At 35.2% G+C, this 16,939-nt stretch overlaps 3 protein-coding genes across 3 annotated transcripts; 2 read left to right on the top strand and 1 right to left on the bottom strand.

Annotated features, from left to right (window-relative positions):
* The first annotated feature begins 1,114 nt into the window (after positions 1-1,114).
* Positions 1,115-3,475, top strand: LOC143464779 (uncharacterized). Its single transcript, XM_076962763.1, has 6 exons — positions 1,115-1,559; positions 1,671-1,846; positions 1,931-2,085; positions 2,162-2,265; positions 2,489-2,689; positions 2,833-3,475. Exons 1-6 carry the CDS (start codon positions 1,275-1,277, stop codon positions 3,226-3,228), a joined length of 1,317 nt encoding a protein of 438 aa, XP_076818878.1. The 5' UTR covers positions 1,115-1,274; the 3' UTR covers positions 3,229-3,475.
* Positions 2,343-12,815, bottom strand: LOC143464778 (putative ATP-dependent RNA helicase DHX34). The gene is made up of 22 exons (XM_076962761.1): positions 12,676-12,815; positions 11,961-12,136; positions 11,685-11,774; positions 11,392-11,602; positions 10,914-11,098; positions 10,634-10,751; positions 10,045-10,251; positions 9,752-9,877; positions 9,502-9,606; positions 9,043-9,238; positions 8,199-8,323; positions 7,536-7,710; positions 6,465-6,658; positions 6,140-6,253; positions 5,887-5,999; positions 5,630-5,798; positions 5,292-5,420; positions 4,795-5,010; positions 4,394-4,604; positions 4,117-4,281; positions 3,771-3,997; positions 2,343-3,556 (listed from the first exon to the last, which is right to left on the bottom strand). Exons 1-22 carry the CDS (start codon positions 12,718-12,720, stop codon positions 3,410-3,412), a joined length of 3,444 nt encoding a protein of 1,147 aa, XP_076818876.1. The 5' UTR covers positions 12,721-12,815; the 3' UTR covers positions 2,343-3,409.
* Positions 12,816-13,179: 364 nt separating this feature from the next.
* On the top strand, positions 13,180-15,800 carry LOC143464777 (PACRG-like protein). The gene is made up of 4 exons (XM_076962760.1): positions 13,180-13,447; positions 14,056-14,211; positions 14,440-14,667; positions 14,922-15,800. The coding sequence occupies exons 1-4, from the start codon at positions 13,343-13,345 to the stop codon at positions 15,075-15,077; spliced, it is 645 nt and encodes a 214-aa protein (XP_076818875.1). The 5' UTR covers positions 13,180-13,342; the 3' UTR covers positions 15,078-15,800.
* The last annotated feature ends 1,139 nt before the right edge of the window (positions 15,801-16,939 follow it).

Genomic DNA, 16,939 nt, shown 5'->3' with positions numbered 1-16,939 from the left:
TTCTTTCTAAGCTACCGGTATATATGAAATATTCTCAGATGACTGATGCACAAAATCAGTAGCAAGCCAATGCTAATACTCATGTTAGCATGATATGTAACATTTTCCACTAGGATGATCAGCTACAGTTCAGACTGCTAAGTTTGCATGCAGAAATTCATTCGCATGTGACTTTTGATTTGGAAGTGATTGTCACATTAAGTACCTACTAAGTAGTGGGCTATCAGATAGAAATTGCAAGAAGTGTGGCAAGACGTGCAGGAAAGTCGTCCCTAATCCAAGGAAAGTGTTTGACCATTTTTTTTTACATTTACTCCAAATTGTAATAAACAAATAAGGCAAAATACAAAAAAAAACAAAGAATTGAGTCTCCAATGAAACTCATCTGCTCGTCAAATCAAACTTTGTTTCTAGGCAGGAAGAACTTTTCAGTCTGACAGTTTGATCGATAATTTCAATCTGCAGAAAACTGCACAGAGGTTAAATTTGTCAGAGACTCAAGTACACTACAGGCCAGGTTGCATTCCACATGAGTTACGCCAAAGAAGTGCCTCCTTTTCTCTTTAGAAATCGCATTGGGCATACTGTCTTTGGCATATTCGTAACGTACACAACTGGACCACAGGGCAAACAGGCAAGTGGGGCTCGATGGTAGTTGTTAAGTGTAGACCCAATAGACGTCATGCGATATAACTAGGCCTACAATGGCAAAATGTATAAGCGTTTTCTTTTGAAAAATGTATAAATAATTTTACAAAATAAAGTCCACTTTTGATTAACAAAGTAATAACTGTACCACTAGACCTTGACAAACTTAGGTATCGAAGTTGTTTGAACCCTAATCGTGACTACTGGATTGTTTGGTCATGCAATTGGGAAATTACCGGGGAAATAAAGAATAATGATTTCTGTTGACTACAACACATGAACACAACAAATATATTCACAAAAATTTACTTCTGTTACTTTTAGTTATTGGCTGAAATAGCTATCCATCCAGAATCGCAATGTGCAGATTTTGTGCTTTCATGGTGGTTATCTATTTTTACTTGCTTCCATCGGGTGCAGTTTCACGTGCTACAGATCCGCTAGGTGCTGTTCTGTTTGTGTGCAGACTGCTGTGTTGTAGTGGTCCATCTGAAATCATTTGACTTTCAACCATGATCCAAGCTTACCGGTAATTCGTAAGTCCTGTTCCTACAATTAGTTGTTAGACTAATTAAATGGATTGCATTGCAGACAAATATTTACAGGTTTAGCGGGAATCTGTAAGCATGTGCATTGCGGGTGTGATTACCAAACAAGCTCAAATATCGAGGGGCATCTGCAGAAACTGTCGTTTTGAAACTTGTTTTTCGAGCAAGCATTCCTTTATTAGGCTCACCCCTTCGCAATCTTCCTGTTTTCTTTTATCATATTCTTCTTATTCAAATTGGGGCAGCGAAAAACTTAAGCAATTACAAGATGTGACACATAAAAACTGGTCTAACTTCTACGAAAAATATGAAGAATTTGTTGGTTTAAAAGATGTCCAAGATGCACAAGCAGAAGTGCGAAAGGTAAACTAATGCAAAATTTAACCGGACAGTGCAGACATACCATTTTCAAAGAGTGCATTCCATTCAGTGATATCGTATTTAACAAGATTAATTTTACTTTAACATTTTTAGGCAGAGAAAAAATTTCTGCAAGCCAGACATGAAGAACGTGCTGTTTTGCGAGAGGTTTCAACAATTCGGGATCAGTTAAAAAATGTGAGAGAACGTCTGAGCCATGTCAATTACTCGAGTCCACTGTATCCTCAACTTGCAAATGAGCAACATGAACTTGTGACAAAAGAGGAACAGTATGTAACAATATCAAAAATGCGATAGTTTCTGTCTTACTCTTTTCCATTCTTTGCCACTTTCCACATTATATTTGTTTTTAGAATAAAAATAAAGATAGACTCTGTTGAAGAAAAAGAACGTGACACATTTTTAGAACTTTCTGCTGCGATGAGAGACAGTTACGAAAAAGAACGAGCAAGGGTTGAACGAACCAAAAATTGGTCCCTTATTGGGACTGTTGTTGGTACAGTCCTTGGTAAGCTGCTCATCATTCAAACACACAAACCTTGTTCAAAGTGGAGAAAGACAAAACTTTCCTGTTTTTCATGCAGGTATGTTGGGATCTGCTTACATCAACCGAGTGCGTACAAAAGACCTCCAACACATGATAAAGGAAAAAGATCAGAATGAAGAAATAAAAACCAAGATAGGAGAGGTTTCATATTACAGTATTTAAAAAATTAACCAGACTTATAAGTAAAGTGTGACCTGAATATACACACTTACAGCCCTTACCTTTGTATTGTATTAGTTAAGAAAGAATATATTCAGCATTCACTGCTAAGATTAGTCCGCTTCGATAAATAATGATAGCATGGTCCAAAACAAAACACTGAGTGATAACTTGGTTGTTCAGCATCTGTGTTTTATGACAATAGGTTTTACCCAACATGCAAAGTCAATATGATGATATCAAAGAAGAAATCAAGCAATTGCAAGTTTGTCTGGTCAATAAATTATTGTCTGAACCAATCCCAGCAAAGGCTACGGCATCATCGATGGTAAATGATGAATCATTAAATGCTGATGCAACAACAAAATTATCTGAGATAGTTACAGTGCTCAATTCTTTCAAGCAGGTGAGAGATAATGATGCTCATTTAATTACTGAGGATGAAACTTATTTATACTGTATGTAGATTAGGATAATAACCACATTTGCCAAGTGTTCAATGGTTAGACATTGCAGGAAACTTAAATCATGTTTTCGTTCTTAAACCAGGTGCTGCAAAGTTTTCAAAACCAGCTTCTTCAACTTCTTGAAGACGCCTCCCTTAATCACGAGTTACTAACTGAGCAAAACGAACAACTTGGTGAACTGATCAAATCAATTGATGTAATGTCAAATTCAAACGAGTCTTCACCTTATGTAGAAAGCAAAATTGACAAACAACTTTCCATAATCAATTCCAAATTGGACCAGATATGCCAAGCTTTTCCTTATATTGATAACAATATAACTGGTGCACCACTCAAAAGTATGAAATTAGAGACTGTGACACGCAAGGAGAAATTGTCGGAAGATGAGTCAACGTCAAGTTACAGGCGCCCTCCAGTGATTGATATTATCTTATGGGGCGGCGTAATGATGGCAATATATCATATACTCCGCGTATAGCCAATAACTATGATACTGCAGAATGAATACTTTTTGCTGTGAATTTAGCCCAAGTTTTATTTGCATGCTTATGATGAAAAACTGTATTTATTTAGTCCACTCTGCAAACAATCATGTGAGCGTGCTGAGGCGTAAATCAGCCCTTGGGCAACATTTTTTTGTTTTCTATGTTCTCATCCTATCACGCTTTGTGTGTTCTTTTATGCTTCAGTATTTCAACGGCTGAAAACATGAAATCTTCATCGCACACGTCGCAGTGATAGGAACGTTGCAGTTGTGGAAGGCTGGTCGAGGTCTTTGAATCAGCTGCAGTTTCTTGATTAGTTTCCTGAAATTGTTAGGCTCTCACTGTTAAGTAGCTCTATGATGAATACGATTATTAACAGGCTGCTACGTCATTACACAGATGTTCACTAGTGACTTAAACTGTTGCAACAATTTAAAAGAACACTTTTTATTACTGCTGGTGTAACAAGTAATTCTTAAAGTTTCCAACAAGGAAAATCCTGCAGAATGCATGTAGTCATTAATTTTGATCTTACCTCTGCATTACTTCCACCACATGCAGCTTGATGACGTAAGCGTTCACCAACTGTCATTGGCATTTTTATCTGACAAACAGGACACGTCCAAAATTGTCTCAAATAATCACCGCTCAGGCTACTTTCTTCCAGTTCTTGCAAGCAGTTATAAGTAAGGTAATCCGCAAGTTTCATTCCTCCTTTGACTGCGTCTGGAACGGCTTTTGTCATGGATATTCCAAAACCTCCTGAAAAAAGTTTTCAAGTTGAACAATCTTGCAGTGGTTTGAATTAGCAAATTGTACAGCGGCTAGGCAAATTTCTAAATTTGTCTGAAATATAGTAAAATAAAAATGTTTGCTGTAACCTTCAACTACGTCATCGTCATTCACTCCTGGGCCAACATATAGCTTTTGTCTTTCTAAAGTAGTAAATCGACGCAAGCGATATTCCAATCTGCTGTCAAGAAATTCAGCGAGTTTTTTGCTGAGAAAATGTTGCAGTTTCTTGCTTTTTCTCACCAACGTAAACCCTAGAAAGATTTTATTCATTCTTTGTCACTTAAGCTAACTTTCAAATTATTTAACTTAACCAGAACGCTCAAATTTACAAAAAGTGCAAATAAACCCAAAAATAGATGGGACCTTCGTGGCTTTCATTTTTCGTTGCTTCCAATCGAAGCTTAAGAAGCTGATCCCAGGCATTCCGCAGCTGCAACATGGATGCGATTATGCTCTGTGCAGCATTCGCATCGACAAGATTAATTTCAATCCACCCATCAGCTACAATCCTTCTACAGTCAGCATTGGTATCAAGTGATTGCGCGAAGAGCAGAAGAGTTTGTAAAGCGGGAACCTATTACACATTAAGTGTCACGTATTCCATTTACAGTACATCGTTCTTAGGCTTTTTTATCTGCACAAACTCCTTTTTTATGTTTGTTTGTACCTTTTGCGAAGTCAAAAACAAACACTAATAAAAAATGTATTAATATTCTATCAGTGCACAGAATTTATTGAAAACGAAGAACTAAGTCCACGTCTACCCTCATTGTATTGACGAGGTAAGGTTTTGTTGTCTCAAGGAGAGAAACATAGGTGAGCAACTGATGACGATGGCCTAGCAGGCCCCTGTGACCTGACTGCCCCTCTTTCTTTAGCGAGTTATCCTCCCGTCCGGTTGGTTCTAGTTCTTGTGGATGGTGTGAGAAGTAACCATTCGGGTGTAAGACCACAAATAATTTGTTCTTTGTATGGAAAATCTGAAAATGATGATTATAATTTTAAAGCATACTCTGTATGTATGATGCATATAATGTAAAACTGAAATAAGTTAAAATCAGTTATTCGGTTATGAATGACCATGGTCCTCCACAATGAAAACACAACAATGAACCAACTATAGGTACCGGCAGTAAATGTAATAGTTTTCAGAAAAATGTCTTTGAATTTACCAAGTTTAAGTTAAATATGGCTTTGATAAGTATTCCTTTCAATGTAAACTAATGGAAAACAACAGAAGTTATCAAATGTATTTCGTTACTTGGTCAGAATCTGGTGAATAATTGTTGCAATCGTCTGGAAACGCAAGCTGTGGATACAGGCCTGAGACTAAGATAATTTTCAACATTATGATGTCACGCAAAGTAAAGTTTCTTCGTACGCTTGAAGCCTGGGTTATAAGTACATCATATTGACAGATGCCATTTATACAAATACAACAAATTAAGTTTTAGACTTAATGTTTCTTAATTATTTACCACTGCTCAACACATTATACAGAAAATTTGTTCCATCCATCGAAACAATATATGTACAGTGTTAAAATATATATATACTGCCCATTTCTTTTCCCCATATCATAAATAGAATCTATCTCACCTTATAGAGCTTGTCAAGGTCATGTCTTATTTTAAATTCAAGGTCCTTGACATTGCTTGTGATTGACGTACTGGGGTGGTTATCTGCATTGTCATTATCGTCATCAGAATTGTCTATTTCATATTTTCCATCCGTTCTTTTTAAAACTTTTCTCTTTCTGGACTGAAACCTGCAAACATCCATAGACATCAGATTTAAAAAGTGGTGCCCTTTCAACTTACGAAAACAGATGAAAAATTTCTTGTAAATGTCGTAACCTCTCCTCGTTCTTGAGTTCTCTCAATCTCTTCTTATCAGCATGGCGCTGCCTTCTTTTGTAACTTGTTTCCGGAATGTCTTTGTCATCAATGGCCGCAAGTAAGGCATTGTCCTTGGACATACATCAACAATTAGTTTCGAATATATAAATGACAAGCAACTACATTTTGCAATTTTACTTAGTTTTTAAAAACAAAACCACATTATCTAATGTAGCAGATGTTATAAATCTTAAACATAAACTTTACAAACCTTAAGAAGGTCTTGAAATTGTCGCTTAACATTGGCCATCTCATAGAATCTCTGCTCTTCCAGACAACGTCTTTTGCACCACTTTCGGCTTGATGACCTACTGTCACTTTTCATCTGTAGGCAAAAGCAAGCAAACCATTTAGCTTGGTAATAATTGGTGACCTTTGCCACTTTTTCGAACTCACATTCTTGGGGGCAACCTTAGGCAAAGTAACTTCATATAAAAATCGCTATTGACGTTCTGCAATAAGCGAAGAACACTCAACAATAAATCAGGGAAAATCTTGGTTGCAGCTTCATGTTTGGCTCAATCACTCAACAATACCTGAATCCATTCATCGAATAAGTTCAAAAGAGTTATTGGGTCTCCATGGTCCGACTCTATGGGTCTTCGTCTTGTACAGGCTTCTGGGTTATTGTAAGCAGATCTTGTATAAGGAGATTGCACACTAAGCACTGAGGCGACCGACATCACTGGTTCAATGAAATCAAACAAACTTCCCATAATCAGCATTTTACCTGAAATGAATGAAACCATTCAAAGAGAAAATTTAAGTCCACTAAACAGTCAGAAAATTCTTTAGTTTAAGTTCACCTTTACAAGCACTGCCAGGTTCTAAGAGAGACAAACAAGCAGCTAGATTGTATAATTAAAATCCTAAGCAGAGTAAACAGTTATAAACAACTCCAAGAAACTAAAAAATATTATCGTAAATCATAACCTCAAGCAGAATAAAAATATCTCAAATAAAGAAAAAAAACGATAAAAACATCCACAACCATAAAATCTCTCAAGACTCAAAAATATCTTAAAACTGGTCAGCAATGAAAAGTAAATAACAATGGGAACTTAATGGAAAATGTTTGAAGCATAAAGTACTTGGGTATAACTCTTGGTTGATGATTTTTTCATATATACAAAAGATCTCGCCAACAATGGCAATTCATTTATATCAGCACAAACAAAATCCCATGAAATAAAAACTGTACACAGATGTAACTGTCATTATAGATAGTGTTGTTCAAACTGTATCTAAAAATCAACGTGCCAAGTACACAAAGAAATTTGTTAGTTTTGAAATCATTTGCAAGTACTGTGGCACTTTCTAAATTGTTCAAACATTTACTACTTTATAAGCTTTTAAGTCTTTAAGCTTAACATTCAATAAATGTGTATTTTTGCCATAGTTTAAAATAGTTCATTTACGGATGCAGTTTGTGCACTCTTGCCAATTCTCCTTGAGGTGTCGTTATACGCAAGTTTAACTGTTTTTGAATTCACAACATCCATATTTTGTTACACAGTGTTTTCCTAACGCCATTACCAAAACAAAACATAAAAAACTTCATGACAAACTGGCAAAGAAAAAATTCAAATCTACGATCGTCCACTAACCAATAGCGACATCCACAGGAAGTTGAGCAAGCATCTCCCCGAGTGCAGTTATATTTTCATCCGAATCGATTGCTCCGTGTTCCGTAAGCACGCGAAGAGCATCATTCATTGCTCCCTCCGGTGGTGGCTCAATAAATGAAAAGGATCGAACATCGGATATTCCCATACTTTTCATCTATAAAACGTCCTAACCTATGAACTATAGATCTAACCCTACCTTATGACACCCTAAACTATGAATTGCTGTGTAAAACCAACATACAAAACATATCATCTAATTATAATTAATTATATAATAATAACGGTGTACAAAATAATCTGGTAATTATCTCCCAAACATAATGGTAATATGTATTAATGTCCTTTTATGCCTGCTCGGTAGCGGAGAATTCCGAGAGCAAGGTTGGCAGTGATCAGGGTTCCATGTCGAGTGACGTTACTGTTGTAATGACCTTGAGCAAGGCACCAATGACGCTTACTCCTGTTTAGTGGACCTGGTCAACAGGAGTAAGCGTCATTGCCGAGTTAAGCCCTGCAAAGACTTTCATCAGTCGGACAATTCTGACATGAAACCGAGAGTCATGAGTTACAATTCAGTAAGAGCAGCGTTATTTCGATTATAAACAGTCTGCGACAAACTTTTCAAATTCCAAAACTGTCCACCTGCAGTATCAAGGAATCAAGTGGAACTCTTTGTATCTCTGGAGTAGAATAATCAGCAAGTGCATCATAATCATCTTCGGAGTAAAGACGATAAGAAACGCCTGGACCAGTTCTTCCAGCTCTACCTAAATCGGACTCAATGATTACATTTCAAAATCAGCATATGCAGAAAGTATGATAATACAGCAGTGCTAGAATAGTTCATCATGATTAAGCCTACCATATTTTCATCGCCAAAAAAGAGGACAATTTCTCCAGCAAGTACAATGCAAATAAAGTTTTACGTTTAAAGAATTTATCACATGTTTTTGGATAATTATACGTATATGCACAAATAATGCATTCAGCTTCAAAATCATTATGTCCTTTTCTGAAACAAGGATATTTCTGCCGCAGTTCATCAGAAAACACCGTGTTCCTCTTTGGCATTATTGCTTAGCTTTGTTTAGATTTTATGTTTCTCTATATTAAAACAATGATAAGAAAAATGATTAGACCTCATGCTGTCGCTGAAAAGTCATTTGACTTGACTTAGGCCTCATGCCGAAAAGTCACATAAACATACAATTCTGTTGAAAATATAAGCAAGAAAGCGCAAAATGCAAAAAAGGAGGACATTTGGGAATTTTTCAGTGTCCTTGGAGGACAATTCATTTTTCTTTAGAAAAGAGGACAAATCCTCCTAAAAGAGGACATATGGTAGCCCTAATCATGATCATCATCATGATGGAATAGTTCAGCATATAAACAATAAAGATAAAGATACAATGAATAAATAATCCATACTATTTAATTGGGAATGAAAACATAAACAAGTATTTCATGGAAGAATGGTCACCGTCACCTTTTCTTTGTTCCGAACTGGCCCGACTTATCCAGAACTCTTGCAGCTTTTTCATTTTGTACTGGGCATCGTAACTCATTTCTTTTACTCGGCCTGAGTCGGCGACAAACCTCACTCCATCGACGGTTACGGAAGTCTCGGCGATGTTTGTCGATAAAATGCATTTTCGAACTCCTTCTGGGGCCATATCAAATACCTAGTAGATAAATTTGCCCTCATATAAACATATTTCATACAAGAATAAATTCAAGTTAACTTTGAGCTATTTATGCATAGCTGTATCCTCTGCCTCTGCTTTATTAATCAAACAATTTAAAGCACCTATATTACTGTGCAAATGAGAAAAAAAAATTTTTGACTTTAAATCAACTTCAACAAATAAGTTAGAGTTCATGACCACAACACAAAAAGAAAAGATGTCTCCTAAGTGGAAGGTTTTAAACTTTAATACTCTTCCACCTTGTCTTGCTCTTCAATTGACAAAGTGCTGTGAAGAGGAAGAATTATCCATCTTCCGGTTTCCTCTGCGTAAGCCTGGGAAGCCCCTTCCACTGTTGTGATTTCCTATAAAAAACTCAACTTTAAATTCATCACAATTAATCCACAATTCATCCCAATTATTTCCCGATGTATTTAATATACTTTGTATATTTTAGACCCTAACCCAATAAAAGACCCCAAAGACAAACTTCTCTTTTTGATTTCTTACCTGCATCCCAGGTAAAAATACCAACAAATCGCCACGTTCTGACGATGGATATTTCTTATCAATCCGTTGCAAAATCCGAACATAAGGTCGAGGGTCTAGCCTGCTTGTTTTACCTGTTTGTTCTTCCTGAAGCAAAATAAACAATTCATAAATAGATTTGTTATTTTTTCATATTCTTATTAATATGTGAGAAATTATGAGTCAAATTTTGCATGTTATCATGGATCTTAAAAGTCATGCTTCTATCAAAATTAAGTAAACGCCCGGTAAAAATGTCCAGTTCCAAAACTCACCACTGGTATGGGAAGATATTGCACTTGGATGGGATATAACCGACCAGGGACTTGGATAACAGGAGACCCCTGAAAGTACTCGGAGAATAATTCGAGATTGATGGTGGCAGACATCAGCACCAGTCTGAGATCTTCCCGATGACCAGAACTGCTCAAAATTTTAAGCAATCCCAACAAGAAGTCAGATTGTAGATGACGCTCATGGACCTGCCAAGGCATTGGGAAAGAATAAGAAATTTTGGAATAATGACACAACTCTGTCTCATTGACTGGTTGTATTAACTGGAAACCATAGAAAATAAAACAAATACAATGAAACTTGAAAGCCCATAAAACTCAAACAACTTGAAATTAGAACATTATTTGTGAAAACCTTGGAAGTCAATTTTATTTTAAACTTGAACGAAATTGTTTATTATAGGAAACAACATTGCTTTACAATTTAAACTTTTTAGATCTCAAATGGCTTCCAGCAATGAATTAAGTTTGAGTTCTGACGTATGACTTTATGTATAATTTTTCATAAACAAAATGCAACAAACAACAAACATACACCTGAAGCTACAAACAGCTTATACGCCATATTTACCTCATCCAAAATTATAACATTGTACTGCTTCAGTGTGTGGTCTTGTTGTATTTGCCTCAGGAGCAAACCCTCAGTTAGAAACAGGATTCGTGTAGCTTTAGTCTTTGTGCCTTCAAATCTGTTTAAATTAAAAGTTCACTCACTCGTATAATCTCAGTCAATCAGCAAACTTTCCAAAAAATTGAAAACTCTCACGTTATAAGTTAACCTAGAACCGATGATTGATTTACCAGTGTAGGTTTGTCATAAGTAACAAAATGAATAATAAAAAATACCGTGCCTTATTTGGTAGGCAACTTCAGAGCCGTACTGATTGAGCGTTTCGTAAGCAACTCGTTTAGACAATGAAATTGCAGCGATCCTTCTAGGCTGTGTGCATGCAACGTGGGTAAATCCTGCCTCAATTAGATATTGAGGAACTTGCGTTGATTTTCCACAGCCAGTGTCTCCAGCAACAATAGTAACCTGAGAAAAAAAGATAGTTGAAAGCACTCCATGGCAAATGCCAAGATGTATATTTTTTATCTACAATTATATTTTTGGTTTAAGGTATTCTTTCATTTTTAAGAATGTCCTTTACCCAAAAATCACTGATCATTTCTAGGCATCGTTCCCACCAAATTAACATGTGAATACATGTAATTTTAAAACTTCGATTGTTCAATTTCAAGAAAGATTGTCAGGCAAAATACAGTAATTTGGATACAAATTTCATTAAATCTGTTTCAACGCTTACGAAAACATTTTGACATAATTACTTTGTTTTCCTTGACTGCTTTCACAATTTCATCTTTGTAATGCGCTATTGGTAAATTTGCTTGCTCTGTCTTTAGCTTTTTAAGCTTTACGAAATCTTGTTTTTGGCAGAAATCAAGGTAATGTAAAATTACGGAACGAAACTGAGATATTCGCTCTGAAGACAACTCATCATCCTCACATCCAAAATCATCATCGTAGCTTTCATGTTTTCTGTTAACAAATAGTGTAAAGCACGTCGTCAAAGTTGTATTGCTAATGATTTTTTTTATATATCTAAGCTTTTGAATACAACCTTTTCCTTTTTTTCTTCTCTTTATGATGTCTATGAGAGTGAACTTTTTCATCAATATCCTTTGTAACAATGGAAATATTTATCCTGTATCTATGAATGTAGAATAAAACATAAATAGTAAAAATTAATTATAGATAAAATTTTATTAAAATCTTTTGTGCAAATCAAAAAATGTTAGCTGAAGCAATAAAGCATGCCAGAACAGTTTTGTGCTCAAATACGACATTAATAACCATAAAAAAACAATATTCTTTTTGTTACACATGAAACTGTCACCTTGGATGATACTGCATAGGAATATTCAAAGAAGATGATAAATTAGACGACGAAGCTGAGTGACTTTCCTTGCTTTTCCTCCTGGCTTCATACACTTGAAATTTTTTAAAAAAGAGCCAAAAATCATCATATTCCTTTGTTCCTTCTTTTATAAAGTCCTTGTCTCGAAAAAATATCTGAAAAAATAAAATAGTAAAAGGCTGTATACTCATATTCATAACATTATCTTATTATCTGGGTGTCGCTTATACTTTGCTCTTCCACTTAAATGAAGCAAAGTTTGAAAGCATTTATAATGCCTTTATGACGTCAGTACAACACTTAATGATATCATTAAACTAACATGCTCACGTTATATAGGTTAATAATATTACAACTAACTCATAGTAGCCCTGACTGCCTGAAGTCTCATAAATTTTAAGAAAGTCTTTTCCTTTTGGAATTCCTTGTTAAAATTTATATTTTTCGACACGAGTTTTCGCAAGCATAAGCTTGCTTCTCCAGGTGTACTGTGAAATGTTTCACAGTGTTCATTTCACAGTACACCTGAAGAAGCAAACTTATGCTTGCGAAAACTCGTGTCGAAAAATATAAAGTTAACATTCAGATTACCAAACTATATCCTTGCGAAAGCTCGTGTCGAAAAATATAAATTTTAACAAGGAATTCCAAAAGGAAAAGAGACGAATTTATCTATTATTATTTAATTACTCACTTTGTTTAAGGTAGTTCTATGTCGCTCCCAGTTAAAGCTGTCCATTCTTCTGATAACTTTTTGCTTATATATAATCAAATTATACTTACCAACAGCTGCTTACAAACTATATGGCTGAGTCTTAATTCATGACATCACAAAAAACATAAGCCAGAAAATGTTCAATCGATTTTGTGTCTGGGGAACTCCCAGATATGAGAATAAAACAGTTCCTAGGGTGACCCTAGTTATCAAGTATTATGTAGGATTTTGACTAACATATTTAAATTTCTAGAAATATTTACAAATGGAACTTGAAGTTTGGCTGTTGATATAACATTAGCGAAAATATGAAACGCAAATGCACGTCTTCTTGTTTGGTGATGTAATATTTGGCACCTTGTATAAATGCGAAGACTTTTTCCGTTGATCCTTGATTTATAGAAATTTTAGGTTTGTTGTGCGTTCCGAGGTAACTTTCAAAAGATAACTTTGGTTTGGTCACCTTCCAAAATTCTTTAGAAAAAGTGCCAAAAGTGGTTTGTCATGGTATAAAATCTTTATTATAGACAAAATAATTATCAAGTTACAACTCAAAGTGTGGTTGTAATCAGTAATTTCACACAATTCTGACATTTCTGGACATTAGACGACCGCTTTGCGCGCCTACGCCTAGGCTAGGCGTACCATGTCAAATCGAACAGCTGCAACTGGTCAAACCAAACCAAGATCTGCTGAACAGAAACGTAAGCCACTTCCGTCAGCCAAGCTTAACCCAAAGACAGTTGATCCAGTAAGATGTGCTTATTATTTCTGTTTAAAATTGATAAATTTTTATTATACTTATTATTAACCAATAATAATCCAGCCTAGGCTAAAGAGCTGCATTAGTTAGCCTAAAACTTTTATACAGCAGTAAAATTAAGAAGAAAGTTTTTATTATGAACTGACTTTTAAAATTATGTTTAACCTATATATACTTTGTGTTGCTATGTATACACAATCACTGATGTGTCTTAAATATGTGCGATGTGTCACATTTTTTATTGTATTACTGAATTATTTAGTTTTGAACCCACCAGTAAAAATCTGTTGGTCACTGTATTGTGATTCAGCAAGTTTAGTAAACGGATACCAGTGAAATAGTCACTTCGATATTGTTATGGGTGCCCTACTTAGCATCCAAAAATGGATGTGTTGTACAACAGAACTTTTACACTATATTTAAGGTATTTGATCAGATTATTTAACCAACAACTCATGTTCAAAATGAAATTTAATTACATATGACTAAGTTAACTTATATTATTTACTTATCATGTAAATTAGATGGGTGTGTTATACAATTAATATAACCCTGTATTTGTGCCAGTCGCCTGATATCTTGCGTACATTTTGCAGTTTGCAAAGAAATCTTCGCAGTCTGCGTTTGAATCGGTGTATACAAAAGGAGGCATCCCTTGCCGGCTCGTGCATGGTTCAGTGAAGCATAAATTAAAATGGGATGTTCCAAAAGATGAGGTCGCATTCGATCCTGTATTAGTCACTTTAGCAGAGGTACTGTAATTAATCATCAAAGTTATTGACACATTGTATTATCGGCTTTTCATCTGTTGTAAAGGAGACTAAAGTAAATGATGTTGTAAATGATGACTAAAGTTGTAAATGACACTAAAGTACAACTTTTCTAATGAAATAGGAGAATGAAGAAATACTTCATGAAAAATTCAACTATATTATGTTTTCACTCAAATATTTTCTTATAATTTCTCATTCCATGCACAGGGTTTGCGTGAAACCCGACATCCATACACATTTGTCTCCATAGAAGGCTTCAAAGAGTTACTAACTGCATCTGGAGCAGCTCAGAAAGCCTCCCCACTTCTTTTTAAGGTTGCTCCATCATTGAGACTTGCTTTGAGTTCTAAAGATAGTGGAGCATTCACGCGGGGTTTAATCGCATTGTCCCATCTTAGTGACTGCGTTGGAAATGAGTTAGATCCAATATTGAAGGTATTACCAGACCAGTTGTTTACAAAGTAACATTATTTTATATGCCATTTACTGCAAAGTTTGATATATTCGGTGTGAAAATATATTCGAGCTTTTATTTAAGTGTGTTAAGTTGATTTGTTGATGTGTTATACCCATTGTTTATACTGTTTGGCAACATATATCAGCACTGTTTAAATGAATGATTGTAGTTTCATTCTACGGGGTAATTACAAACACACTATTTTTTCACAAAATTATTGCAAAATCTCTAGATTTTGATGACAAGCCTAGCAAGACGAATGTCATCAGATAGAACACAGAGAGATGAGATCACAGCTGTGCTTCAAAAGCTTGAACTAAATGGGAGCAGAGAAGTTTTGCCGATAATAAAAGCAAAAGTTCCAGCCTATTGCTCCGCCTTTTCTTAACTCATATAAACCTACAGCATTGTTGCAGGAAGGGTGTTTAAAGTGGAATCCCAGTAGATCATGTAGATGTACGCCTTTGCTTTCATCCTTTTTTGAAAAATTTTGTGATTGTTTTCCTTTACTCTAAAATTGGAAATGGTATATTTTGTTTCTTCCAATGTACATACGGAATTGCAAATTCAAACGTGACAAAAAGGGTTGTTTAGGGACAACCACAAATATAAAATAATATTTTTATTGATCATTACAATATCTACATGTATTTTTTCATGTTTCAAATTACAAAGACACTTTATCTTTTGTATACTACACGTGATGTACCGAGGGCTTCTTTGGTCGTTGGTAGTTGGCTCAAGTAAATAGGTGAGAAGCCACAACTGTCCAATAACAACCTCTAATTGCTGATACGTCACTTCAATACATGTTGTATGTAAAACTTTTGATTATAAACAGCTTTGGTATTGCAAGCATTTGTAAAAGAGTGTTTTCTAACATATGATATAATTTGTACTTCCTTTTTATCGTAACTAATTCGATGTTGTCAATGATTTATTTTTTTTATGATACGTTGTACAAAAGTTGCCAAGTGTTCGCATTGTTTTTGTTTATGCTTTAAATTTATCTTTGCTAATTTACCTTAATTGCTTATGTTGTAGCATTTACAGAATAATGTCATTGCTTCCTTGTCAAAATATATACATTAAGAAGTTACGACGTTAAATATATGTGGTGTGGAAAGATAAAACTGGAGAAGTGCAGTTTGCTCAAATCCCTGTTAAAAAGAATTACCACAAAACCAAATTATGCCGACAGATGCAGCTCCGTGATCAACATATTTTGATGTTTCCGGCGACTTGACGTTTCAGATAGAACTTCTTAAGGAAGCTTTTCAAAAAATAAATCGCTTTTCGTATTTTTGTCTGATCAATGACTGCTTGTCCCGGAGCCTCAATGCGCTTAATTACGTACTTAATACGTAAAAGGTTACGTATAGCTACCATGCATAATAAAACCACATCATGTCGCCAGAGTGTGACCTATTTCACGAATGTACTTGACAAGTACTTGCCGTCATGAGAGGTAAAACTTCACTTGCTGGATTTGTAAAAATAAAACTGTTGAACTACTTAAGGCAAATCTAGCAAGAAAAAGCTAGATATAAGCTTAAATATTAAGATATTCTCACTATTTCTTTTATTTAGGTTTTTGACAAAGATTTAATCGACTACTCTAATGATGGCTTTTAAAAACTCGTTTTTAATAGGTAACGAGAAAATACACTGTGCTAACTAAGCGTGTTCTTGTTAGGGTTGATTGTTGTTAATTAATTATTGCTTGATCGATTGTTCGTTAGTCTGACTCCATTGTTGATAAGCATCTTCGTCAAACACTGACAGCCTAATTGAAGATCACAGTACCAAAATCAAACTGTCAATGTTTTGAATACTGATATATTATTGATTCTCAATGGAACGGTTACTGTTTTCAGAGCACAGAATAGAGTTGCATTCGGTAGACGGTTACAGACTGAACAATTTAGAACTAGCGCGTTGTGCCGCACTTGTGCGCTGTAGTACGAATGACGTAATTCCGAAGTAATCAAAGCCGGGTCGCCTATACTAAACACGACCGAAATATAGCACAGCGTTTATTGTTAAACGCATAAAATAAAACACGAACAACATTATAATATCATCAGATCTGCACTAGAATTCCGTAGAAATAAGGGCTAGTTATGACAATTAGCACAATATTAAAATACGTCTACTGTATGCACGTGTGCAAGCTTGGTTTTAACGAAACAATCATTTTTGTGTGCCCAACAGTTGGCCAGGCCGCACATCACTGCTTCGATTCACTTG

Source organism: Clavelina lepadiformis, chromosome 7 (assembly GCF_947623445.1).
Source record: "Clavelina lepadiformis chromosome 7, kaClaLepa1.1, whole genome shotgun sequence".
Lineage (NCBI taxonomy): Eukaryota > Metazoa > Chordata > Ascidiacea > Aplousobranchia > Clavelinidae > Clavelina > Clavelina lepadiformis.
This window is presented reverse-complemented; position numbering and strand designations above follow the sequence as displayed.